At 44.3% G+C, this 27745-nt stretch overlaps 2 protein-coding genes across 4 annotated transcripts in view; one reads left to right on the top strand and one right to left on the bottom strand.

Annotated features, from left to right (window-relative positions):
- The window catches only part of HGSNAT (heparan-alpha-glucosaminide N-acetyltransferase), a 46972-nt gene extending 39761 nt beyond the window's left edge, over positions 1 to 7211 (top strand). Inside the window, exons 19-20 of the mRNA XM_038747333.1 lie at positions 1549 to 1647; positions 5690 to 7211. Of these exons, the coding sequence (XP_038603261.1) occupies positions 1549 to 1647; positions 5690 to 5693 (103 nt within the window). The 3' untranslated portion in view covers positions 5694 to 7211. The remainder of the gene's footprint in view (positions 1 to 1548; positions 1648 to 5689) is intronic.
- A 2055-nt stretch (positions 7212 to 9266) lies between these two features.
- The window catches only part of INTS10 (integrator complex subunit 10), a 32953-nt gene continuing 14474 nt past the window's right edge, over positions 9267 to 27745 (bottom strand). For 2 of the 3 annotated variants that reach the window (XM_038746135.1, XM_038746136.1), the window contains exons 12-19: positions 27003 to 27085; positions 24080 to 24232; positions 22565 to 22673; positions 20493 to 20572; positions 18086 to 18248; positions 16549 to 16642; positions 11909 to 11986; positions 9267 to 9972 (exon numbers count right to left, since the gene is read on the bottom strand). In XM_038746135.1, the coding sequence (XP_038602063.1) occupies positions 9816 to 9972; positions 11909 to 11986; positions 16549 to 16642; positions 18086 to 18248; positions 20493 to 20572; positions 22565 to 22673; positions 24080 to 24232; positions 27003 to 27085 (917 nt within the window). In that variant the 3' untranslated portion in view covers positions 9267 to 9815. The remainder of the gene's footprint in view (positions 9973 to 11908; positions 11987 to 16548; positions 16643 to 18085; positions 18249 to 20492; positions 20573 to 22564; positions 22674 to 24079; positions 24233 to 27002; positions 27086 to 27745) is intronic. The other variant, XM_038746137.1, reaches the window with a different exon arrangement.

Raw genomic sequence — 27745 nt, 5'->3', positions numbered from 1 at the left:
CACTGTCAGTATACGCAGATAATTTGGACAGCTTAATGTAATTCTGTTAAGGACGTATGGAGCTTTTGTAAAGGGAACTATGGGAGACGTTACCTAAAACGATCTAAGGCCCAGTTCTTAATCTGGCTCATTTTTGGCAAGATGATCTTTTATATTTTTACATATTGTCGATTTTATTGTGGCCATTTGTAATGTGGATATTTGATATTTGCTCCACTTAGTTTTTCTGTTAAGTGCCATTTGATGTACCAAGAAACAGAATAACTTCCCTTCCAGGTTTGCCAAGCTCTGCTTGATGTACGCTAAATATTAATTGCCTGATATTCTTGAAAATACCTGTCATTGGCAGATGCCATTTTATGCTCCTCCCTTTTTTTTTTTTTTGATACTATGGATTTAGCCATTCTTGCCCCAAAAGTGTATTTACTTATACATTCCCACCCCCACTCCAGGGATGTTACTGACACATCGGATATTCTGAAAAAAGTGTATTTTGTTACGGAAGCCCTTCAAATTAAAGTCAAGGAAAGTTTATCAGCTCTTTTTATTGAATCACTACTTTCGGACTGACTTCGGTAGAGCTGTCTTTCTTGGCGTCAGGTGGTAGATACACACCAGGTTGTCGGATTTTTTTTTTTTTAATGACATTTATTAAGCGCTTACTATGTGCAAAGCACTGTTCTAAGCGCTGGAGAGGTTACAAGATGATCAGGTTGTCCCACGGGGGGCTCACAGTCTCCATCCCCATTTTACAGATTAGGTAAGTGAGGCCCAGAGAAGTGAAGTGACTTGCCCAAAGTCACACAGCTAATTGGCGGAGCCGGGATTTGAACCCATGACCTCTGACTCCAAAGCCCGGGCTCTTTCCCACTGAGCCACGCTGCTTCTCTGAGGATTCAGGGGCAATAGCTTTTATTTATTCTGGAGCAGTGCGGCCTAGTGGAAAGAGCACAAGTCTGGGAGTCCGAGGATCTGGGTTTTAATTCCGGCTCAGTCCCGTGCCTGCTGTGTGACCTCGACTACTTGAACTATTCCCCCAGAGTAACCAATCAATCAATCAATCAATCGTATTTATTGAGCGCTTACTGTGTGCAGAGCACTGTACTAAGCTCTTGGGAAGTACAAGTTGGCAACATATAGAGCCAACCAGTTAAGGGCTTTCTGTCCAAGCACTCCTATGTTCTCATTTTTAATCATCATCATCAATCGTATTTCTTGAGCGCTTACTATGTGCAGAGCACTGTACTAAGCGCTTGGGAAGTACACATTGGCAACATATGGAGACGGTCCCTACCCAACAGTGGGCTCACAGTCTAAAAGTCTTTTAATCTAGATCTCATATTGTGGGCAGGGAATGCGTCTGCTATATAGTTACATTGTACTCTCCCAAGCGCCAAGTACAGTGCTCTGCATATAGTAAGCGCTCAATGACTGACCCACTTATCTTGTGAACACTCCACTGACCCCTTGCAGCCCCTTCCTCTCTTGCCTTTTACTCAAAAACCCTCATCTGCCCCACAGATATCTTAATTCTGCTTTTTTGAACAGTGCAAACCAGAGTGGCCCGGTAGAAAGGGCACAGGCCTGGGAATTACAAGACGTGGATCCTAATCCCAACTCCACCACATGCATGCCGTGTGACCTTGGGTAAGTCCCTTAATTCTTTCTGGGGCCCATCTACAATGGGGAGTCAATTCCCGTTCTCCCTTCTGCTTAGACTGTGAGCCCAGTGCGGGACAGGGACTGTATCCAATCAATCAATCAATCGTATTTATTGAGCGCTTACTGTGTGCAGGGCACTGTACTAAGCGCTAAGCAATGTGATTGCCCTGTAACTACCTCAGTGCTTAGTGCGGTTATTGGGACTTAGAAAGTGCTTAGCAAATACCACAGTTTTTATTGTCATTATGATGATGACATAAAAGGTCCTCCCTTTTAGACCGTGAGCCCACTATTGGGTAGGGACTGTCTCTATATGTTGCCAACTTGGACTTCCCAAGCGCTTAGCACAGTGCTCTGCGCACAGTAAGCGCTCAATAAATACGATTGATGATGATGACAACGCATAGTTCAAGGCTGCGGGGAACCTTACCTAAATACTTTATTTAGGATTATAATGTGTTTGTGACTACGATTTGGCGCAGTTTGGCTTGGGGCTCTCTACATCACCGAGGAAAAGCCCAACTTCCAGGAATTAAAACAAAATGCAAAATTCCTCCAGGAGCAAAAGGCCTAGTGGCCCCTGACTGAATAAAATCGGCTGAACTTCCATCGTTAACCTGTGACAAAGTTCTGTGGATTAACACAGCCGAGAGATAAAGAGATGAACAGATGACCTTTACTAGTGGTTTGGCGAGATTTGTTTTTATATGTGTGCCTGTTAAGATTTACTGGTATAACCCAAAGTTGGCAGTTTTGCTTCACTACCTCTTTAAATGGTTTCTTTTGTTCACCCTGCTTACTCATTCAGTCGTATTTATTGAGCGCTTACTGTGTGCAGAGCATTGTTTATGGTGATTAAACAGCTGACTCTAGAGGAATTGAATTGGTATCCTTCTGTCATTCCCTCTCCCGCCATCCCAACTTGTACTTCCCAAGCGCTTAGTACAGTGCTCTGCACACAGTAAGCGCTCAATAAATATGATTGATTGATTGATTGATTGATTGTTTCGAGAGCACTGCTTCAGTTCCGGTCTTGGTACATTCCGGGACCTCATGGGTTGTGATCCTGCTTTGTCCTTGACGTAACCTACTCCATCTAAATAGCATCGATGGGACTATTTTGAAAGTCGAAAAGAGCATGGGGAGCAGCGTGGCTCTATAAGAAAGAGAATGGGACTGGGAGAGTTTTGATGTCGGCTCTGTCATTTGCCTGCTGGTTGACCTTGAGCGATCTCTTACCTTCTTTGTGCCTCAGTTTCCTCATCTGTAAAATGGGGATTAAATGCCTTTTCTTGGATTGTGTGAGTCCCGTGTGGGCCGGGGGCTGAGCATGACCTGATTATATTGCATCCATCCCAGCATTTGGTTCCTTAAAGTAGGGACTGTCTCTGTATGTTGCCAACTTGTACTTCCCAAGCGCTTGGTACAGTGCTCTGCACACAGTAAGCGCTCAATATGATTTGATTGATTTGGGCATGTCCCTTAATTTCTGTGCCTCAGTTACCTCCTCTGTCAAATGGGGATTAAGACTGTAGGCCCACGTGGGACAACCTGATAACCTTGTATCTACCCTAGTGCTTAGAACAGGGCTTGGCACGTTATTAAGCGCTTAAATACCATCATTATCGTTATTATTAGCAAAAAGAAACTCCTCACCATTAGCATAAAAATACTCCACCACCTTGCCCCTTCCTACCTCAGCTCCTACTGTCCTATTTCAGTGTAGCCCACACTTTTTGCTCCTCTAATGCTAACCTTCTCATTGTACCTCAGTCTCCTCCATCTCTCCCACTTCCTTCCTCTGGCCTGGAATGCCCTCCCTCCTCATGTCCGACAGACAATTACTCTGCCCTGGTTCAAAGCCTTATTCAAGGCATATCTCCTCCAAGAGGCCTTCCCTGATTAAGCCCTCCTCTCCTCTTCTGCGTCACCCTGACTTGCTCCCTTTATCCGTCCCCAGCCCCACAGCACTTACGTATATATCTGTAACTTATATTAATGGCTGTGTCCCCCTCTAGACTGCAAGCTTGTTGTGGGCAGGATTGCATCTATTATACTCTCCCAAGTGCTTAGTAAAGTGCTCTACCCACAGTCAGCATTCAAAAAATACGATCGACTGACTGCTTCAAAATAAAGGGAGCCTCCAAAACTGCAGTGCCCCTTCATCCCATGCCTTACTTCACTGAGCTTCGGTTTCCTTGCCTGTATCAGCCGCCTCTCGGGACGTCGGGAGAAGTAGTGACTTTTTGCCAAAAGCCGTGAGTAAATTTCCTTGGCTAAATATGGAGAAAACAAACTGTCAGGTCCAATGACAGTTGTTAATTAGGAAATGAATTTGGACAATCACTCCCCTCTAGAACACATTTTTAGCGTTGGGTAGTAGTAGACAGTCCCCTAGGTCCTTGTTACCAAATAGGCAGAACAGCCTGGAAATTCCGACTTTAATACCCAAACATAATCTCATCAAATAAGCAATGACGACAACAGTTAAGCAGTTTCAGGCACAAATCCAGCTTCTGGCACCCTAACATTGCCTCTTGTCTGAATGTAAAAATTAGGTGTGACAGGAGACAAACAGTATTTGCCTCCAGTTGAATGTTGATGTAATAGAATTCTTTTCCTCAGTTCTTGGGAGATGTGCATTCTCCATTTGCTAATCAGTTTCTTTTGGTCATTAGTTTCATGAATTTCAAATACTCTTTTTTTTCCCCTCCCAGCTTTATGCATATTTAAGTTCTCCATTGGTAGAAACCCTCTATGTTGAGACATGGCATCAAATGTCGTCATATAAAGGCTTTTAAAGCTCTGGCCTAATGGAGTGTGTCAGAGCATCAGGAAAGGATGGACAGACAGACCCTGCTGGGATCATATGAAGGATTCCACTTCAGGTCTTAGAGCTGGGAAGCCCTTTCAATCCAATCAATCAATCGATCGTATTTATTGAGCGCTTACTGTGTGCAGAGCACTGTACTAAGCGCTTGGGAAGTCCAAGTTGGCAACATATAGAGACGGTCCCTACCCAACAGTGGGCTCACAGTCTAAAAGGGGGAGAGCTGGACACCTCCCTAGGGAGCAGGGCCTAATTGGTTCTCAAAGCAAACCCTCTAGTGTTTGGCCCAGGAGGAATTTTTACATCCAAACTAGTGGAATTTCCTCCGTTTCCACTGGGAAACCATCTCCTTTTGGGCTGATTTTCCTCATTTTCAGTCAGTTGCCCATATGCTTTCTCTCTCTCTCTTTCTCTCCTAAAATTTTTCTGGATGTTTTGGGCCTTTCCTGCCACTTGATCTCTTTTTTTATATTTGGCCTCTTTTAAACCAGATCTCTCTTCCCCCAGTCGTGTTTCTGGCTGAGCTATACGCTTGGGTGAAACAGAGGAGTTCCCTTCAAAACTTATTTATATGAGAAATGATGCGTTGGATATTAATCCCCCACAAGCATTTTCCTTTACTCCACCCTCTCGAGCAGAAGGTTCGAAGTGGCATTCGGGGGATACAAGGTGAGATAACAATAGTTGCGGTTTTGTTAAGCTCTTGCTATGTGCCAAGCACCGGGGTAGATACAAGACAATCAGGTCCCGTGAGGGGCTCACACTCAGTGTTTGGGAGAGTACAATATAAAACAGAGTCGATAGACACGTTCCCTGCCCACACGAGCGTCTTGAAGAAGACCTGGAGTTGGGATGGAATGAGAGAGAACTTTTTTCAAAAAGGAGTCGCTCCAAAACTCAAATTGTGTAATTTGCCTGCCAAAAGCCATCCACCTTTAGAGACCTGCGGCAGATAAAGGTTTGGGTCAGATGCAGGCTGCTTCTTGGGATTCCCGAGGGCTCCGCAGAGCTCACTCAATACCCCCAGAGCTGCAGCGCTTTTCAATTCCTTTCTGCACTCAGAAAACTATAGTTGTCTTGCACTGAGAGTGGAAAGTGTCAGTTGTATAAGTCACTGAACACTGGGGGTTATACACTGTTGATTGTCCTGGGCTATCCGAATGTAACACTTTGCTCTCTCTGACCTCCACTATCAAGGTGACTGCCAAGTCAGCCACCCCGCTTCGCACTCTCCACCTCTCCGGGCAGTTTGTTGTGTTGCCGCTACCGTGGCCGTGATGACAGGGGATCTGAAAAGCGGAGGACGTCCAAGAAGAAAAAGATCCATCTGACAAAAGCCCCAACCAGACCGCCAGGGCGGGACCCAACAGTGACATTCAAGTAAGTGGCAGCGGGTCGCTGCAGTTTCCCTTCTGATACTCATATGTCTATCACGCCAGGTGGCATGGTCAGCCTCTCCCACAGGGCAAGAACAGCAGCTGCTCTTTCAATTAATCAATCAATCCTATTTATTGGGCGCTTACTGTGTGCACAGCACTGTACTAAGCGCTTTCAACCTACCTCAGCCTCCTGTCTTGTCTGATTCCTGTTCAGGAACTAGCTCTCTCTCCTTCCCTCCCCAAACTGCCAGGCAGCCTGGATTCTGGGGCATATTCCGAAGATGCTTCGGGAAGGGGCTGGAGCGATGGCAAAGTTAGACTATAAGCTCATTACGGGCAGGGAACGTCTCTAATTCTGTGGTTTTGTACTTTTCCAAGTGCTTAGTACAGTGCTCTGCACATGGTAAGCACTCAATAAATACCTTTGATTGATTATCGATCATCTGAGCCCGGGCCTGCTGGAGAGAGGGGGATAAAGGAAGAGGTTGTAAGGCTTTACCTGCCCGAGGCACTGCTGTTTAACGTCGGGTGGAGCCTAGAGCAGCATGTTTGTCCTGTGCAGATTCAACCTTCAGATGAATTTCTGGTCTTGGAAAATTATCTTCCAAAAAATGCACTTGCCATCTCTCACCAAGGTCATAGTGTTATATATAACGACCTCATTAGATCTGATGAATCCCGATGTCACGGCTGACTTCCATGCTCACTCAGTCTGAACCAGCTGAACTCCGTCCTCTCACTGAACCTGTCACTTGAGATGAATGGATCTGTTTTTCTAGCGCCTGGGTTAAAAGAGTACAGTCTTGTGCCAAAGAACAAATGTGCTAAGGAAAGTGTGGCAAGCCGATGTTTAGATAGGAAGATGTTAGAGGATGCAACAGTCCAGAATAAGAAATGATGTGAGGCTTGGGGCATCCGTAACCAAGATAACCAAATAATGTATAATTCCCAAACTCTGAAACTAATTCTTTTAAAAGCTGTAATGGATCAGATTTGTTTTGGTTAGGGTGTTCTCACATGCGTTCATTCATGGACTGGATTTTTCCACTGCCAGTAAATGCCATTTTAATTCTATCAGTAGATATTAGGGAATACAATAATGTCTAATTCCCAAACTCCGAAACTAATTCTTTTAAAAGCTGTAATGGATCAGATTTGGTTAGAGTGTTCTCACACGCGTTCATTTATGGACTGGATTTTTCCACTGCCAGTAAATGCCATTTTAATTCTATCAGTAGATATTAGGGAATACAATAATGTATAATTCCCAAACTCTGAAACTAATTCTTTTAAAAGCTGTAATGGATCAGATTTGGTTAGAGTGTTCTCACATGCGTTCATTCATGGACTGGATTTTTCCACTGCCAGTAAATGCCATTTTAATTCTATCAGTAGATATTAGGGAATACAATAATGTATAATTCCCAAACTCTGAAACTAATTCTTTTAAAAGCTGTAATGGATCAGATTCGTTTTGGTTAGAGTGTTCTCACATGCGTTCATTCATGGACTGGATTTATCCACTGCCAGTAAATGCCATTTTAATTCTATCAGTAGATATTAGGGAATACAATAATGTCTAATTCCCAAACTCCGAAACTAATTCTTTTAAAAGCTGTAATGGATCAGATTTGGTTAGAGTGTTCTCACATGCGTTCATTCATGGACTGGATTTTTCCACTGCCAGTAAATGCCATTTTAATTCTAGCACTAGATATTAGGGAATACAATAATGTATAATTCCCAAACTCTGAAACTAATTCTTTTAAAAGCTGTAATGGATCAGATTCGTTTTGGTTAGGGTGTTCTCATATGCGTTCATTCATGGACTGGATTTTTCCACTGCCAGTAAATGCCATTTTAATTCTATCAGCAGATATTAGGGAATACAATAATGTATAATTCCCAAACTCTGAAACTAATTCTTTTAAAAGCTGTAATGGATCAGATTCGTTTTGGTTAGGGTGTTCTCACGTGCGTTCATTCACGGACTGGATTTTTCCACTGCCAGTAAATGCCATTTTAATTCTATCAGTAGATATTAGGGAATGCCAAATATTGCATGCAAGCACTCAATAGCTTACGAAAAATTTGGTGAAACTCTAGCCCAAATAACTGACACCCCTTCCCCACCCGTTCTATATAACAGCCACGTGGTCACCGCGCGCTGGGCTCTGGAGAGGTTGCCGAAACCTCTTGGAGCTACCTTACTGCTCTCTGGAGCTTGCTTAGCAAATCCACGCTCAATTGTGCATCTTTCTCATGGTGCTGACGCCACTTTGGTGTCCTGAGCCTGAGGACTCCTTTGATTTCAAAAAGCAGGCGCAGGGAGATAGCCTATATGAGCATTCAAACCGGTTTATGGGGAGGCCAACTATCAAAGTTAAGAAAGCCACAACTTCCCACATAAGATTAATTGACACAAGCCCATCTTCAATCTCAAATCACTGAAAAATCTATGTTGACCAGAGCAGTCACCTCCACTGCAGCACCTATGGCCCTGGAGGGGTTTTTAAGACTGGCTGCTTTCCCTGGTGACTGCAATTTTGCCGTCAAATACTGGAGGGTTGATGACTGAATTTAAGGCCTGGATTTACAGCCATAGAAAGGAAACCTCCGAAGAGGATAATTCATCTTTACATAAAAGTGTTCTTCACATCTCCCAAAGGGGGAGGTTAAAACTCTTTGAAATTTCTGTCAGAGCAGTAGGGCTTGCGGACTGCAATTAAGCGTAAAGATGCATTCGTTTCGGAAAGAGGCCAAAACCTACGCTTACGTAACTGGATCTCCAGACGTCAGAGTGTTCATTCATTCATTCATTCAATCGTATTTATTGAGCGCTTTACTGTGTGCAGAGCACTGTACTAAGCGCTTGGGAAGTACAAGTTGGCAACACAGAGAGACGGTCCCTACCCAGCAATGGGCTCACAGTCTAGAAGGGGGAAACACAACAAAACATGTGGACGGGTGTCAAATCATCGGAATAGAGATAAAGCTAGATGCACATCATTAACAAAATAAATAGAATAGTAAATATGGACAAGTAAAATAAATTCATTCATTCATTCAATCGTTCAGTATTAACTAGTCTGGGGGACTTGTCAAATGATTGGCGGTGGGGGAAGTGCACGGGTGAGGGAAGTGAGAGCTGCGATAGCAGGAAAAAGCTGCTAGGAAGAACGCATCAAGGGGACTTGGGGTGGTGGTGAGGGAAGCGGTAGGAAGGATGCTGACAAACCCAGCTTTGGGAAGCTTTAGCAGCGTCTCTACCAAGCCAGGGGAGGTCCTGACAGGGACAATTTCCCTGCCCTGCCAGCGCTTGGTCTCTCCTCAGGGCCCCTGCTTTTCTTCCTAGAAGCCCCTTCGGGCCAGCTTCCCTCCCACCCCTTTCGGCTACCATCATCCCCGGTGGGGAGGGTGGGTGATAATTACTCACAAACTCAGGATGCACGCCCAGGCGTTTCCAAGAATCGTCCGCACTGAATTAGAGGGGAAAATTGCATAAGCTGATTTTTACCATCTGTGCTTAGGAGAGTCACCTCCCAAATCCCTTATCTGCTTGCTGCGGGTTAGAGCTTTTCTTAGTACGGGAGAAGGGAAAGATTTAAACCAGTAGCATCCAAATCTTTTTTTTTTTTCCTGAAGGAAAAAAGCATTTCATGGATCTGGGTTTTATTTACAAAACTTTTGAATCCTCTCACTTTACCCCCCAAAAAATTCCAAGTCTGATGGCCACAGCTAAAACCAGGGTCATCTCTCAAACCTCTGAAGCGCATTCCGCAGTTATGCCTAGATACCTCTCCCAAGTTCCAGCGGCTTTCTCCTCCTGAGAGCTACCCCGCGGTGGTGGTGGCACCGTCCCCCATTACCATTCTCACTGCTCTGAGCTCCCTGCTTCTGAAGACGGTCCCGAGCCGGTGGCGTCGCGGCCCGGTTCCCTTCCTTCAGGTCAGCGTCTGCAGGAGGAGGATCTTCTCGTTGATGCAGAACCGGTGCAGGACGACCATCAGGTTCTCCCCGCAGCGGGACACCTGGCGCTCCATGGCCAGGCGGAAATCTTCCTTCACCCCTTTGGTGATGCCCCGGGTCACGGTATGGTGCCTGAAGTCAGCAACGGGAAAACAATATATATAAAAAACAAAAACAAACAAACTACTACGGACTGTGAGCTGGAGTCAGAAGCAGTTCTGTGCCTCAGGGTCTCAGACATTTACGAAACCAGTCGGGGGGGTTTATTTCATAAAACTGTACCTCCCACAGGATGAGAATATGGAAGCTAACTGGGGCATCTTTAAATGCTTTTTTTTTTTGTTGACGGTTGCTTTTTTTCCCACTAAAGGAGTCAGAAGTCCTTTTGGTTACCACTTGGCACGGTTTGAGGTTCAACCTTGCTGTATTTGATTGTTTCCCCCTCCCTGTGGGTTTTTACACAACCCTATATTGGCCTACAGGTCTTTGGTGTTGCTATTGTCGGACAATTAATCTCACAGGGGCTCGATTACATCTCACTCTGCCTAGCACCAACAGAGGATGGGAACTTAAGTGTTCTACTTCCAACATGGTGACAAAGGGGTACCCAGAAGATACCAGAGGAACCTCAGAACAACTGTACCCCAATCCTCAACTTCAGCTTGCGGCTTCTGTCGGCCCCCAGCGAGTCCCGGGCACCGTGTAGGAAGCGCAGGACGGAGCTTGGCCGCTGCCCGTGTTAGGATAAGAAACGTGCTTTCCCGTGCCTGCCTCGACTCCAACAGCAGGGGAAATTCACGGGTGATGCTCCTGCTCCCCAAATCAGCAGCGGATAGAGGGTTCAGATCAGTTTAGGGAACAGCAATGGAAAGGACAGACGGAGAGTTCTAACTGAAGGGGAGGATGGCCAGCTTGGAGTGGCCTAAAGGATAAATACACAGACTCCATCACAACCCCCCGCCAAAAAAAGAATGCCTGAAAAAGAGACAAAAGCCTAAAGTGAAGGAGGGGAAGGGCCTGAAATTAAGGAAAAGACTCCAAAGCAGAAAACCAAAACAAAACACCTACAAGAAAGTCACTGAATTCCATCTTGGGAGACTCACACAAGTCCTCCAAAGAAAAATGGTGAGCTGGGAGACATTTCAATGCCCATGCAGAAATAGACCTGCAGAAGCAACTGCTTTAAAAAAAAAAAAGTCCACAAAGTCAAGTGAAAATATACAAAATAAGCAAAAAATGTAAGTTTCCACAGAGCAGCCAAAAGTTCCACTGCAACATGCATTAGCCTTTCAAAGATCCAAGCTTTTAGCCTGCCGGCAGAGTCGAGCCCAGCTTGGGTTGGCCCCAACTCCAGAGAGCTGGGCTGGATCCCCTCCCTTTCTCAGTGCTCCTGTTGTGGTTTTTTGTTTTTTGTGGGGAGGAGAAGGAAGAGGAAGGGAAAAGAGGCTATGTTAAACTGGGAGTGAGACCAGTCCCACTTTTTTTTTTTTGGTGGTGGAGGGGAGCAAGGTGTATGTATTCATATATATATATCCCCACTTCTAACACCAGACAAAGCAGCTAAAAATGAATGCTATATAACAGGGGTGATATGGTAACATTTTTGTTCTAAGTTTTTCCACTAGGATCGGCAAACCCTAAACAGACAGATAACACTTTAAAGGTACCAAAAGGCTGAGCTACGTCCTATTTAAATGAGGACACCTGCCACTGACTTTAATAAAGCAGTTAGAAAAATAAGTTTTAGGCTCATACGTGTTTCTAAATGAGAACCGTGTGCTGAAGCTCTCGGAATCACACTAAATCTAATGCAGAGTGAAATAACCGTTTCCATTTGACATCTCTGGTGACTGAACACAAACACACCGGTGACTTATGGAAAAAAATAGGAAACAGTACAATATTACAACCAGATGGTTTGCCAAAGGATGCAGGAACAAATTAAACGGAAGCATGGATAAAAGGTGTTGAATAACAAAGAGCTGAAAACCATGGGCAGTAAAAACATGTCGACAAAAACACAGCACACTATGAGCAGGGTTTTTTTTTGTTTTTTTCCACTTGGTACCTGTCAGCAGTCTGTATGCTGGGCTGTGGTACAGGTATGAATTCCTGCTGCAGTAACCCCAGGGGAGGGCTAGAAGGCCTTTAAAAAACAGCAAACAGCAGCATTCAAACACCCACACCGTATCCCCCTGCACTGCAAAACAACACTCCAGAGAAAATACAAAAATAGCTGGAAGGAGACCGGACGAGAACTCCTTGAACCTGAGGAAACCACCCTACCACAGCTACGGGCTTCGCCGCAAAGAAGCAGAAAAGCCTCCGCTCCCCATCTAGTTTTCACGAGATGTCGCATCCTTAAGCCTCCCCTGAGCAAGAAACACCACTGGAGCTCAATCTCGTGGCAGACGGACTTCGTTGACTGGATCTAAACCCTTTCGTCCTTGGTTTTCGAAGGGGAAGGAGGGAGTGGATTTACAAAAGTCCCAATTTCAAACTGGCATTTATACTTTCTAGGCACAAAGTATGCCGGGCTAAAAGTATTTGTGAACTTCATGCAATTGTTTAATGTAGGTGTTTCTAAAAGTAGAGTCCGGCAGTAAGGGGAAAAGAATGGAGAGGATATTATCAGAGGAAAGGAAGAAGGGCTACAGGTTTATTACTGGCTGAGGCCTGGGACATTCTGAACACAAATACTAGTTGGGAAGCAGAAGGGGGGGAAAAAAGCAGCTATAAAATGTCAAAGGGGCGGAGGGGTGGGCCGCTGAGAAATTTATTGGGCCCTCAGAGGGAAAAGCCATATTTGTAGAGAAAAAAACCTAATCTAGGAGCTGTGGTGTACCTAAAAAACAGTCCACTGCCTGAGCTTGGCTATGGGAAACAGGAATCTCGTTGAAATTGGAGGACAACCTATCAGGGCCCATGGACGGAGAAATGGCTGCTTTAGTATCAAAAGCCAAAGCCCTGGTCCAGAAAGGAAGAGCAAGTCTATCTGTCTGTCGGTACTGGTTTCCTTTACGTACACCACTGATTTTTCTGTTTTTTCACTGGGCGGCCCACCTGGAGCTCCCAGGAGCTTCAACTGAGGTTCAGAGCTTCAGGCACTTCTCTAAGAGTCTGTTACGGCAGGTCCTGGCGATCCACAGCTTCTGAATGCAATGAGCAGGGGGGATTCTATTCGTCTGGGCCGCAGGGATCGTCTCTCCCCCTTTCCTTTTCCCTCTCCCCAGCCCTCCGTCCTGCCTAAGGTTTGAAAATTAAAATGCAGAGGCCCTGAAGGCTGAATTCTTTTTCTCAAGGGCCTCTATCATTCAAGCCTCCTTCCTCTGGGGGTTCCTCAGGAACCCAACCCAATTCTTTGGGTCAAGTTCTCCAAATTTCATATTTTCTCAGGAACCCAACCCAATTCTTTGGGTCAAGTTCTCCAAATTTCATATTTCCTCAGGAACCCAACCCAATTCTTTGGGTCAAGTTCTCCAAATTTCATATTTTAAACTTCTGCCCAGATAACCCCGAGGCCCTGCTCTCTATTTAAAAAAAAATCTCTTACCCACAAATACATCCTGACCACTAGCCCTGAAGAGTGGCATGAAATTCCACAGCTATAAAGGGAAGGTCTTTATGAACTCTGATCACGTTATGATGTCAATATCTAGTCTGTTCGATCTGATCTCCACTCAGTGTCGTTTAAGAGTAGTTTAGAATGATTTCAGACTAGAACTGCGCTTACCATCTCTATATGTTGCCAACTTGTACTACCCAAGCGCTTAGTACAGTGCTCTGCCCACAGTAAGTGCTCAATAAGTACGATTGAATGAATGAACTGAAGCCAACACTCCATTATCCAGGGTTGATAATCTAGTTTGTACATATTTATTTATTTTACTTGTACATATCTATTCTATTTTATTTTGTTAGTATGTTTGGTTTTGTTCTCTGTCTTCCCCTTTTAGACTGTGAGCCCAATGTTGGGTAGGGACTGTCTCTATATGTTGCCGATTTGTACTTCCCAAGCGCTTAGTACAGTGCTCTGCACATAGTAAGCGCTCAATAAATATCATTGATTGATTGATTGATTGATAGTTTGTGGGCCACCGAGAGCCTGTGCCTGGGTTTTTTTGTTGATGGTATTTACTATGTGCTGGGCAATGTACTAAGCGCTGGGGTAAATGCAAGTTAATCTGGTTGGACAGTCATGTCCCACATGGGGCTCAGTCTTAATCCCCATTTTACAGATGAGGTCACTGAGGCACGGAGTGACTAGCCCAACAGACAAGTGGCAGAGCCAGGATCAGAACCCAGGTCCTCCTGATTGATTCCCAGATCTGTGCTCCATCCGGAAGCCCATGCTGCTTCTCAATTGTATGGCAAATTTGCAACTTGTTAAAAAGAGCTCTGGTAAATGGGTTGGAGGGGTGGAAGGCTGAAACCAATGGCTCATAGGAGTTTGGTTTTTTTTTTGGCTCATTGTGAATTTCAATTATCCATGTTCTCTCCAGCCCCTATTACCACCGATAATTTAAAGCAACTGTAATAATAATAATGATGGCATTTATTAAGCGCTTACTATGCGCAAAGAACTGTTCTCAGCACTTGGGTGGTTACAAGGTGATCAGGTTGTCCCATGTGGGGCTCACATTCTTAATCCCCATTTTGCAGATGAGGGAATTGAGGCCCAGAGAAGTGAAGTGACTTGCCCAAAGTCCTGCAGCTGACAAGTGGCAGAGGTGGGATTTGAACCCATGACCTCTGACTCCAAAGCCTGTGCTCTTTCCACTGAGCTACGCTGCTTCTCTATATACCTATATGTGTGTGTGTGTGTGTGTGTGTGTGTGTGTGTGTGTGTGTGTGTGTGTGTGTATATATACACATACAGGTGTGTGTGTGTATATATATATATACATGTGTGTGTGTGTGTGTGTGTATATATATACGTGTGTGTGTGTATGTATATATATATATATATATATATATATATATATATACACACACACACACCTGTATATACCCCTCAGATTAAATCCAGTCTGAGTGGGTGGAACTCCTACTCAACATCATGCTTCTTGGATCTCTCCAAGGGAAGCAGCGTGGCTCAATGGAAAGAGCCCGGGCTTGGGAGTCAGAGGTCACGGGTTCTAATTCTGGCTCCGCCACTTGTCAGCTGGGTGACTTTGGGCAAATCACTTAACTTCTCTGTGCCTCGGTTACCTCATCTGTAAAATGGGGATTAAGACTTTGAGCCCCCCGTGGGACAACCTAATCACCCTGTATCCTCCCCAGCAGCTTAGAACAGTGCATTGCACACAGTAAGTGCTTAACAAATGCCATTATTATTATTATCATCACTTAGTATGATAAGAGCTGTAGCAATTAGGCTCTTGGACAGAGACACTCCCACAACCTGTAACACAGCAACCTACAAGGACATTCCCACGGAAAGGTTTGGGTGGTAGCTTCTTCACTAACCGTAAACATCACCGGACCTGAAGCAACTATTCCACCCACCTCTCACGCAACAACAGCTGTAAGGGAGCAAGTGCCGGAGAAAAGAACCAGCAGGGAGGCTGGCCCACTTGGCCCAAACAGCTGAATTATTAGAATTCTTAAAAGCAGGCCAAATGTGTAATGTCTTTAATTTGAACTGCGTCACCTTTGGTATTTTCTGAAAAAAACTATGCCTTTCTGATGGCCCCTACAAAACGTGCCAGGACCCCAAGCCAATCTGATGCTAGAGGGAGAGCTTGGCTGGTTCCTCAAAATTTCCCTGCCCTGGAGATCCAGAAAGAAGCACTGCTTTTCTCCCCACTTCTCGATCCCCCCAACTTGGCAAGGAAATCCCAAGAAGGCTACCATGGAGGAAGAAGAGCTAGGCTGAGGCAATCTTTTCTGTTTCTCCTTGGGGGAGACAGAGAAACAAGCTCAGAGTCCTTTAAGACTCTCTCCATCCTCCACTTCTGTGCTGCGCCGAAGTTCCCTCAGCAGTGGCTTGAGGGAAACAGGAAAACACCAGGAAAACAGCACACCCAAAAAACCAGGGGGGACAGTGTGTGTCCATTTGCAGAATTCAAGGCAGAGTCGTCCTGGCAAGAATTGCTGTAGTCTGGATGCAAGAAATGCTGTGGCCATGAGTGACCGCTCACCCCAATCACCTGGCCCATCTGGGTGATTGGCACAATTCCCACTGACAGGGTGGATTTGATTCAGTGGAAGAAGGGTCCCACCAAGACCCTGCGCAGCACGGCTTCTTGATAGGGGCTCCGGCCTGCCCAGTTGGCCTGTCCTATTTGTGAAGTTATGGAGCGGAGGTTTTTACAAGCTAAGTGAACTTAACTCATCATACATCAAGCCCTGTAGGTCTAAATGCCATTCTGCAAGATTTTGGAAAGCAAAAAAATATATATATATATATGCACACATATATATTTTTACCCAGTGGAAACCTTCTCAAAATGACAGAAGCAGCACAATTCAAACTGGGAATGTCATACTGGAAAAGCAAGCCAAGGCCCTCTACAAGCTTATGTCTTTGGACGACACTCCAAACCAGCCTGTTTACAAAAGAACTAGTTCCCGCGTTGGACGCCTTCCATTATCTTTTCAAAATGGGTCATACAGTAAGGGTTTCCCACAATCACACAGAAACCAAGTATACAACCATTTATGTCTCACACACAACAGGTAGCGGTAAACGAATGGCATCCTTACTTGATCAACATTCCTTGATTGGGCAGTAATTCCAGATGGATTTTTCCTCCTTCCTGGGTTCTTAAATAGGCAAATTCCTCCAGCATATCGATATCTGTAGGCCAGGATAAGGGCGCAATCCAAAAATCACATAGAAATCCTAGAAACACAAACCCTGAGGGATCGTCCTCAAACAGGGTATTGATAGATTAGTGTTGCTCATCCTAAATAGGACAGAAAACTGAACCAAACGGGATACCTTAGCTCCAGAGGAGACAATTGGGCCAATAATAGTAACCCAGATTCCACTTTTTCCAAATGAGTATTCTCTTCCTAATGAGGAATTTGAGATAGGACCCAGTTAGTCTGGGTTATAGGGTTCTCTAGACTGAGCTCGTTGTGGGCAAGGGAATGTGCCTGTTTGTTGCTGTACTCTCCCAAGCGCTTAGTCCAGTGCTTTGAACACAGTAAGTGCTCAGTAACCGAATAAAAGTTCTTTTAAAGGAAAATGAATACAATACCTGTAGAGTTAAAGGACGGTCATCAATTCCAAGGGGGGTACAATTTCTATTGCTGAGACAGACCACCACTCTCCCCACCTTCAAAGCCTTATTAAAATCTTATCTCCTCCAAGAGGACTTCAACTAAGCCCTCATTTCCCTTTCTCCCTCTCCCTTCTGTATCACCTATGCGCTTTGAAGCACTTGCTAGTCACCCCATCCTCAATCTCACAGCACTCACGGAAAATACCCGTAATTTATTTTAATGTCTGTCTCCCTCTCTAGGCTGTAAGCTCCTTGTAGGCAGGGAATGTATCTACGAACTCCATTGCATTGTACTCTCCGCACACAGTTAAGTACTCTATAAATACCACTGACTGTCTTAACTGTTGAGTCCTGTGTGACTGTATTTTATTTCAAATGGACCTTTATTTTGGCTTATTCTGTCGTATCTTTCCAACTTATAAATAGTTCCTTGAGAGAAAGGATGGTACGGTGCTCAGTAAACACCGCTACCTGACCCAATGCTGGCCAGCACTTCCGCAGTCTTCAGTCACAGAAATGGAAAATAAATGAGGCCCCTTGGAACAGCCAGCCACGTCCCCCCCAAATGAAAAACACCTCCCTAATAGCGCAACCTTGAAAAGCCAGTAATCTCTTCTACTGAGACTGCTGATTTTGGCAGTCCCATCAATTATATTGATCGCTTACCGCATGCAGAGCACTGTACTAAGCGCTTGGGAGAGTACAACGTAAAAGAGCCGGTAGACACGTTTCCTGCCCGGAGTCTGGAGTGGGAGACCCTAGAGCACCTGCAAAGATGTCCTTAGTTCCAGGTAGCAGTGCCTGGAAAATCACTAATTTTAGTAATGGAGGGTGGTTGGTACCAGTCAGTCAGTCGGTGGTATTTATTGAGCGCTCACTGTATGCAGAACACTGTACTACCAGTCGTTTATAACTGAGGGCTAGATCGTCGGCTTTCTACTTGTACTGCGTTTCACCCATTCTTGATCGAGGCCTTTCATTACGGCCCAGGCCTTTAATGAGAAAAAGGATACTTGTGACATAGTTGAAAAAATTTTCATACTGGAAATTTCCTTGTTGACAGATCTTGTTGACAGCTTTCAGGAACAGGTTTTCTCCCCGTGGCCATTCTTGCTGAAGCAACACAATTACGTGGCCCAAAGCCATATCATCCCTGTTGTCTGTGAACGCTCTTAGCTGCAAAACAAAGGCATGCACTGAATGGATCAGGACAGCATATACGGAGGAGTATATGAAAAGATCAAAAATCACTTCCTCAAAATACCACCTTTCACACATTTCATTTTTTTAAGTGGGATAATCAATCAATCGTATTTATTGAGCGCTGTGTGCAGAGCACTGTATTAAGCGCTTGGGAAGTACAAGCTGGCAACATATAGAGACAGTCCCTACCCAACAGTGGGCTCACAGTCTAAAGGCATCAATAGTTTGGGGAATGCTACCACATTTAACAAGAAATACTTCTGCCATTTACTTCACATCTGAAATTTTCTTCTACCATAATTTTATGTTTTGACAACATGGCCCTTTCAGGTCCCACTGCCTGCTCTCCACGCACGAGCACTTCTGAGAGGATGAAACTGTGTCTAAATGGGTATTGCCAAACTAATTAATGAAAGGCTCCATTTTATTACACTGAATTGTATTCATTTTCTAGCCTAATATAAATACGAGAAAGGGAGAAGGTGCCAAATATTCCATTAGAAACCCAAGAAAGTGTTCAATACTGATGGCATAAAGCTCACACAATGACCAGCTGCGTAGTAATTCCGCCCAGAGGAAAATACACCATAATAATAATACTAATAATGGCATTTATTAAGCGCTTACTATGTGCACAGCACTGTTCTAAGCGCTGGGGAGGTTACAAGGTGACCATAACATGTGGTCTAGGTCTCTAATGCAGGGCTCAGTATGATAATTCATCAGCTGGCTTCTAGAAGATATGGGAATGCTCAGCTGGTGGTCTCCATTTACTGTCTGTAAGGAACAAACTTAACAGAAATGGCAGCAGGCTCCTCGGCAGGAAATCTCAGCCTAGAGGCAGGGGATTAAAAGCCAAGCTTGCCCTCTCCCTTCTTTTCACTCATGAAACTCATCCTCGTGAAACTTGAACTGTTCTTGCCTGAGCTGTATTTACAGGACAACATCACACGAGCGTGAACTGCAATTTGCAAAGAAAAAATACAAATATACCCTTGAGCTAGAAAATCACAACACGGCATGGTTTTCCATCATCATCATCATCATCAATCGTATTTATTGAGCGCTTACTGTGTGCAGAGCACTTGGGGAGCGCTTGGGAAGTACAAATTGGCAACATATAGAGACAGTCCCTGCCCAACAGTGGGCTCACCCTGTATTACTAAATTAAATACATTAAAATGCCATTTTACTCCTAAACCAAAAAGATCATAGGCTTATGAGAAGCCAGAGTATGCATGCTAATTTATCTGCTAATTGCATTAATTCATAATTTCACAATCACCCTATCATTCTCATGTCTCAATATACTTTTGCCTCTTTTTTATGATTACTTAAGTGCTTCCTATGTCCTAGGCACTGTACTAAGCACTGGGGTGGATACAAGCTGATCAGGTTGGACACAGTCCATGCCCCATATAGGGCTCACAGCCTTAGTCCCCATTTTATGGATGAGGTCCAGAGAAGTGAAGTGACTTGTCCAAGGTCACACAGCAGACCAGTGGCAGAGCTGGGATTAAAACCCAGATCCTTCTGGCTCCCAGGCCTGTGGTCTATCCACTGGGCTGCCCTACTCTTGCTCCTCTTCCTTTTAAAATCAGCAGCAGCAACAGCAGCAACTCAGTAGGCTTGCATGGCCTTATGGCTGCACAGCTCCAAGGGAGCTGTTTGGGAGCCTACAGAAGGACTAAAGACTAGACTTAGTCTTGCGCATCCAAAATTTTATTCAAGAATTATTGAGGACAGAAGTGATCTTTTCCCGTTCATAGCTGAATAAAATAAAAGGTTTATCCATTTTTAAAATACACAGCGCTATTTAAAATTTGGGGGGAGTTTTTTTTCCTGAACAGTCAGAAATGAATGGAGAGATTTTTAAGATTAAGGGAACTTTTTAAAGATTGGTTTATAATAATTATGGTTTTTGTTAGGCACTTACTACAAGCACTGTACTAAGCACTGGGGCAGATACAAGATAATCAGGTTGGACACAGTAAATGTCCCACACGGGGCTCACAGTCTAAGTTAGAGGGAGGAGGATTTAATCCTCATTTTACAGATGAGGAAACTGAGGTTCAGAGAAGTTAAATGACTTGTTCAAGACTACAGAGCAGGCAAGTGGCACAACCGGAATTAGAACCCAGGACCTCCTACTCCCAGGCCCGGGCTTTACCCACTAGGCTATGTTGCTTCTATCCACTCCATCAACTCTAGGCTTACCTTAAAACACGCCAACATTAAATGAAGACAGTAAGGCATAATAGCCTTATTGGTACAAGGCAGTAGTTTCAGTTCTGAGCCTGAAATTAAAGCAGATGTATAAATTAGTTTCAATAATGGAGACTGAAATCCACCAAAAATCCAATACCAGAAACTCCTGGAGTATTTTATCCTGAATGATGGTTATAATCTGAATCTATATTCTAAAATCAACATCTTGTGGAAAGTAATATTAAACGTTCTCCTGGCTGGGTTCAATCTTTTTACTGCCTACCAACATCACTGTTGTTCACTTTGCAGAATCACCAAATGTAATTCTAAGCATACTGGAGGAAGACAGAATGTAGACAATTAATAATAATAATAATAATTCCATTAAGCATTTACTATTTACCAAGCACTGTTCTAAGTGCAGGAGTAGATGTAAGATAATCAGGTCGGACACTGTACCTGTCCTATGTGGGGCTTACAGTCTAAGTAGGAGGGAAAACAGGTATTAAACCCCATTTTATAGATGAGGGAACTGAAATATAGAGGAGTTAAGTAACTTGCCCCAAGCTAAGATCACACAGCAAGCCACTGGCAGAAGCAGGACTAGAACCCAGGTCTTCTGATCCCAGGCCCGTGTTCTTTCCCCTAGGTCACACTGCTTCTTCTTTCATTTATTCATTCATTCATGAGAATTTATTGAGCGCTTACTGTGTGCAGAGCACTGTACTTCTCCCTGCCCTCAAAATCCTTAAGAGGAAGACAGTGTAAACACACGAGCATTTAACGGGAATGACTGTACGATCAAATACAACAGGGTAAGCCTTGCAAAACCTGGAGCAATGGATAGGAAAGGAAGTAGATCATAATCATCAGAGAAGCAGCGTGGCTCAGTGGAAAGAGCATGGGCTTTGGAGTCAGAGGTCATGGGTTCAAATCCCGGCTCCACCACACGTCTGCTGTGTGACTTTGAGCAAGTCACTTCACATCTCTGCACACAGTAAGCGCTCAATAAATACGATTGACTGATTCTCTGGGCCTCACTTACCTCATCTGTAAAATGGGGATGAAGACTGTGAGCCCCCTGTGGGACAACCTGATCACCCTGTAACCTCCCCAGCACTTAGAACAGTGCTTTGCACATAGTAAGCGCTTAATAAATGCCATTATTATTATCATATCCTCATTCTTGATCGAATCCTTCATTTTCAGGTTTTACGCACCACATTTTTTTTTCCAGGAATGTATTGCAGTTTATACTGATTCCCAGAAAGTCACATGGAAAAATCAGAAGGGACTCGGAACCACACCTTTCCAACTCAGGCAGGCACCGCTCAACCCCAGCCCCCTCCTTGTGTGTCAGGACATCAGGGCTGGGGGGAGGTGGGGTGTGTAGGGAAAGAACACTGTGAAACACAACGCTTGGGCATCCCATCTCACTTACGTTTTTACAGAAATTTCCCCACTTTTAGAAAAAGTATAATCTGGCTTTCTACTGATTGCCATCTCTGCTGACAGGGAAAACCTCCAAAAATTTAAAACCTGGGAATTTTCAGGAAAATTTATCTTAAACCAAAAATAAAGGGCTGTAAGGATTAAAGATGCTTTATTTATATTAACCAACGGGTCTGGGGGCTAATCAGTCAGTCTGTCGATCGATTGTACTCATTGAGTGCTTACTGTTTACAGAGTAATAATACTGTACTAAGTGCTTGGGAAAGTACAGTCCAAAAGAAGTTGGTAGAACTTCAGCAAGCTTTAAATGATATACTATAAATTACTTATTTCTAGACTGTGAGCCCGTTGTTGGGTAGGAACCATCTCTATATGTTGCCGATCTTGTACTTCCCAAGCGCTTTGTCCAGTGTTCTGCAACGGTGAGCGCTCAATAAATATGACAATGAATGGATTTATACTAATGTCTGTTCTCCCCTCTAGACTGTAAGCTCAATGTGGGCAGGGAACGAGCCTAACTCTCCCAAACGCTTAGTACAGTGCTGTGCACACAGTAAGTGCTCTATAAATACCACTGACTGACTGACTGAAGTTAACCGCATAAGTAAAACCCAATCTTGCCACTCTACCTTTTCTAAATTTGGGCTTCACTTTGGATGGCTCCTCTTGGGGTTTGCCTCCATCCGGTATGGGAAGCACCATGTAGCACATCAGATCGAGGACTTTCTCACAAGTCATCTAAAACGAAGAGGAGGGGGAGAAAAAGGGAAACTGAATCCAAAACCGCTGTTCTAATTCAAAGATGTAACCAAATACATGTAGACATTCGCAGTGGGCAAGTGCAAGGAAAATATGAGGCAACGTTTATATCTGAAAAATCCTGGGCAGCAGCCCCCAGAACAAAATCTTTAGCTGCTCATTTCATTACGGTCGGCTGAACTGGAAAAGGAACGGAGTTCAGTTCTATATGTACGATGTAATTATTCAGCTTCAAGAACATGCAGTTCTGTCAAGGTCCGGAGAAACGTGGGATAAGGCAGAAACAAACAAGCAGCACAACAGTTAAAAGTTCGGGCACCTAGGTAATGGTGATGTCATGTGACTGCAAATGCCTAAGGCGGCCTTCTATAAGCAGGAGAAAGAATGTGCAATGCACTCTCCACCAGTATTTCAGATATATTTAAAATTTCAAATGGGAATCTCTTGTGTTTTAAACATATTTTTTAAGCACTTACTGTGTGTCAAGCACTACTCTAAGCGCTGGGGTAGACATAAGCTAATCAGGTCGGACGCAGTCTTCATGCCACATGGGGCTCAGAACCTTCTGGGGGCATCTAGCCAATATGGTCAACCGTGCGTCCAGAGAAAGTATCTATTTATTAATCAGAAATTTCTCCTATCCCCTACCGCGGCCCTGTGCTCCCCTGGAAGGATGTCGGGCTGGGCCTGATGACTACTTTTTGTATGCATTTGACAGGGGGCATGTGTGAGGGTGGGGGCAGTGGGGAAGCTGGATGAGTGAGGCCCCAACGGGGAAGCGGGATAAGTGAAGACGAAAAGGGGAAGGAGGGAGGTACACTCAGTTCTCCGATAGCACGGGGGCGGTGCTCCTACAAAAGCTGCGTTAAGGAAATCTTGTAGAGTAGTACTCACCATATCCAAGGCTGCATGCATATGCACAGACCATGTCTTCCCACACCGTGTACCACTGTATCCAAAGAGGCTCCCGCTGGCAGAGAAATATTTTCTAATTTCCTAACAGTGTCCTAGCCAAAACGCAAAGCGAAAACACAGGCTATGCAGGAACTGAGTGTAAAACCCTGAGACTCAAGGGGCTTGGCTTTTTTTTTTTTTTTTTTTAAGAAAAAATGAAAACCCCCTCACGAAGCAAAGGAGCCTAGTCCTTTTATCTTATAAAGGCATGTATCATCTATCCATTCAATCTCTCCAGTTCGGATGGAGGAAAAAGTTAAAAAAAAAAAAAAACTCAACGAGAGCAATAAAGCGCATTCTCCGGTCTGTTCACGTGGAGACTAAGTGAAGAGAGACCAAACTCCAAGTGGGGAAAAAACCTGCTGAATAATAAATGTAACAACTAGCTCACCCTATTGAAACCAATCCAACACGGATGACACGCTACTTACTCGGTACTCGCCGAGGGCGAAGTGGCAGGTGGCTAACTGGATGAGCGCGCGCTGATGCTCTAGGGTCCCCTGACCCGGAATCGGCTGCTGGGAATGGGATCCCTCAAGTGCTGCCAAGTGGTGCAGACTGGCTACTGCCTTTTTATACTGTCCCTTCAAAAGAATAAAATGGAAATCAGAACGACCCTGATAAAGAGAACACGCCTCGGGGGTCAGAAGTAATAAAAGTAATCGTGATAATATTGACAATAATAGATCCAGGCAAGAGGGAGAGTGTGAGCCAAAGATTGTCAACAGGAGAGATGAGTGTGAGGTACCGTGAGTAAATTGTTTGACAGCAATTTTTTGACAGCAGGAAGCATATATAGCTGTGGCCATTTTCAAAGGTAACACTACTGACAGTAAGATCCTATTCCAGGCTATGACGGTCTGAAACAACCTATAAGCAACCAACACACTCTGTCACCTTGTTTGCTCTTTACTGGTTTCCTTTTTGTTCCTGTATCACAAGATAAGGTTCCCCAGGTGAGCTCTACTCGTCAGTCAAGTCTGTGTTTGGTGAGGCGGGCATTGTTTATTAACAATACATTATACTACTTATTTGGTACTTACTATGTGCCTAGTAATGGACTAAGCACTACAGGTGAGCTCTACTTGTCAGTCAAGTCTGTGTTTGGTGAGGCGGGCATTGTTTATTAACAATGTATTATAGTACTTATTTGGCACTTACTATGTGCCAAGTAATGGACTAAGCACTAGGGTAGATACAAAATAATCAGGTTGGACACAGTCCCTATCCCAAATGGGCATCACAGTCAAAGGAGGAGGGAGTAAATGATAAATAATGATGCTATTTTTTAGGCACTTACTTTGTGTCAAGCACTAGTCTAAGCGCTGGAGTCGATACAAGATAAGCAGGTTGTCCCACGTGGGGCTCGCACTCTTAATCCCCACTTTACAGATGAGGCAACTGAGGCTCAGAGAAGTTAACTGGCTTGCCCAAGGTCACACAGCAAACAAGTGGTGGAGCCGGGATTAGAACCCACACCCTCTGACGCCCACGTCCGGGTTCTTTCTACTAAGCCACGCTGCTTCTCAGGGGTAGGATTTGATCCCCATTTTACAGATGAGGAAACCGAGGCACAGGGAAGTTAAGTGATACGTTCTCTTTCTAAGCATATTAGACTCTAGGATGGGATGGAATTGAGTTTGAATGCTCTTGTTCAGTACATCCACTTGGTTAGAGGCCCAGTACATTTCCCACAAGTTGCATGCTATTTTGTATCTCATTTGTGGCATCCTTTCTGAAAGCAGAAACCATGGCTATAGTATCAAAACATTGAGACCAAACGTTATCTCGGGTGCCGCTTTTGTAGTCACCATCACCGTATCCTCTTCCTCCCTTTTAGACTGTGAGCCCACTGTTGGGTAGGGACTGTCTCTATATGTTGCCAACTTGTACTTCCCAAGCGCTTAGTACAGTGCTCTGCACACAGTAAGCGCTCAATAAATACGACTGATTGATTGATTGATTTCTAAGTAGGCAGGGAATAGCTACAAATACAATCATCATAATAATAACAACGATGGTGTCTAAGTGCTTACTATGAGTCACGCACGGTTTCTAAGCACTGATCATTAATACGGGGCCTGACCCATAGTAAGTGCTTAAATTGCAATAAAAGAAAATCCATCAATTGCTGAGCACCATTACTGCTTCATCAACAAATGAACACCTAATATCCTGAGTTGCCTCCTGGCTTAGAATTTTGCATAGTGGTAAAGACAGGAGATATTGCAATTGAGTTGTTTTCTGATGGAGGAGATGGTTTGGGCAAAACCCCCCTCACTCTTTCATCCAGTCCCCCTGTGACCAGCAGTATGAATGCTACGATGGCTGAGCAGGGCTAAAGATGCAGGCCGGGGCTTGAGGGACCAAATACTATTATTATTATTATTGTTATTATTATTATTATTACCCCAGCTCCACCACTTGTCAGCTGTGTGACTCTGGGCAAGTCACTTGACTTCTCTGTCTTGTCAGTATGTTTGGTTTTGTTGTCTGTCTCCCCCTTCTAGACTGTGAGCCCGCTGTTGGGTAGGGACTGTCTCTCTGTGTTGCCAACTTGGACTTCCCATGTGCTTAGTACAGTGCTCTGCACACAGTAAGCGCTCAATACAGACGATTGATTGATTGTATCCCCTCCCAGCGCTTAGAACAGTGCTTTGCACATAGTAAGCGCTTAACAAATGCCATCATTATTATTATTATTAAATATCTGTATGCCTCCTGCAGCCGTAGGGATGCGGCTGTGAACTCATCCCAGATCTGCCACACTTCTGCTGTGTACCCTCGGGCAAGTCACGTCACTTCTCTGTGCCTCAGTTACCTCATCTGTAACACAGGGGTTGAAACTGTGAGCCTGCTGTGAGGACAGGGACTGTGTCCAACCTGATTTGCTTGTATCCACCCCAGTGCTTAGTACGGTGTCTGGCACACAGTAACCACTTGAATACCACAATAATAATAATTATTATTATTATCATCTGCTTTTTATGCCATGGTTAAGTGTGGCCCTCCCACTCGCTGAAAAAACTTTATTTACCCTAGTACACCAAGCAAATACAGCCCTGACTCGGTGAAAGGCCAGGTTTGAGCCTCTCATTAATTGGGGTTTGGCCAGCTGGGCCCCATATTTGACCCACGAAGAGCTTTTCTTCAGTCTGCGGCCTGATTCCGCTGAATGCTATTTTTCAGATGACAGAGAACTATCATTATCCTGGCATTACGAACAGCTGAATTTCAAATGCATTCCAAAGGCTACTGAATAGTGTGTTCCAAGTTCTTGCATTGAATAAAGCTGAACCCACAAGGGAATAGTCCATAGAAATTAAAGAAGTTGGGGTTTGCCTTCCATTTTACCTGATAGATAATCATATCCGTGAGGAAAATTCGCAACCAAAGCCAAGTATCTGTTTTCCATGACAAACAAATTCGTGTAAATTCTGTGGAGGGAACCAGAAAACAAATTACGATTTCAGAAGCAATAAAAGAGTAAAATCCAACGTGAAAATAATTCACAAAAATAATATTGCAAATGTGACTGTCTACACATTAATCCTCCCAGATATGTTTTGCCTCAAAGCCTTTGCTTTTCAACTAGTATACAGTGGAGTTTATTATATTATCCTCCAAGTGGCTTGAAAAAAAAAATCACTGCAAAATATACTTGAATCTTCCACGAAAGCTCTAAAGAGGACATTTTCACGTACACAGTTTCAGAATTTGACTATAGAATAATCTAACAATGGAGTGTTTCGCTCTTGCTGACTCTACATAATAATAATAATGATGGTATTTGTTAAGCGCTTACAACGTGCCAAGCACTGCTCTAAGCGCTGGGGGGTGGGGACGATACAAGGTGATCAGGTTCTCCCACATGGGGCTCACGGTCTTCATCCCCATTTTACAGATGAGGGAACTGAGGCCCAGAGAAGTAAAGCGGCTTGCCCAAGGTCACAAAGCTGACAAGTGGCGGAGACGGGATTCAAACCCATGCCCTCTGACTCCCAAGCCCGTGCTCTTTCCACTGAGCCACGCTGCTTTGCACATACTAAGCGCTTAAGAAATGCCATTATTATTATTATTGTCAGCTGTGTGACTTT

The sequence above is a fragment of the Tachyglossus aculeatus genome, chromosome 5 (assembly GCF_015852505.1).
Source record: "Tachyglossus aculeatus isolate mTacAcu1 chromosome 5, mTacAcu1.pri, whole genome shotgun sequence".
In the NCBI taxonomy this organism is placed as follows: domain Eukaryota; kingdom Metazoa; phylum Chordata; class Mammalia; order Monotremata; family Tachyglossidae; genus Tachyglossus; species Tachyglossus aculeatus.
The sequence above is the reverse complement of the archived record's forward strand: the minus strand, read 5'-3'. Positions and strand labels throughout refer to the sequence as shown.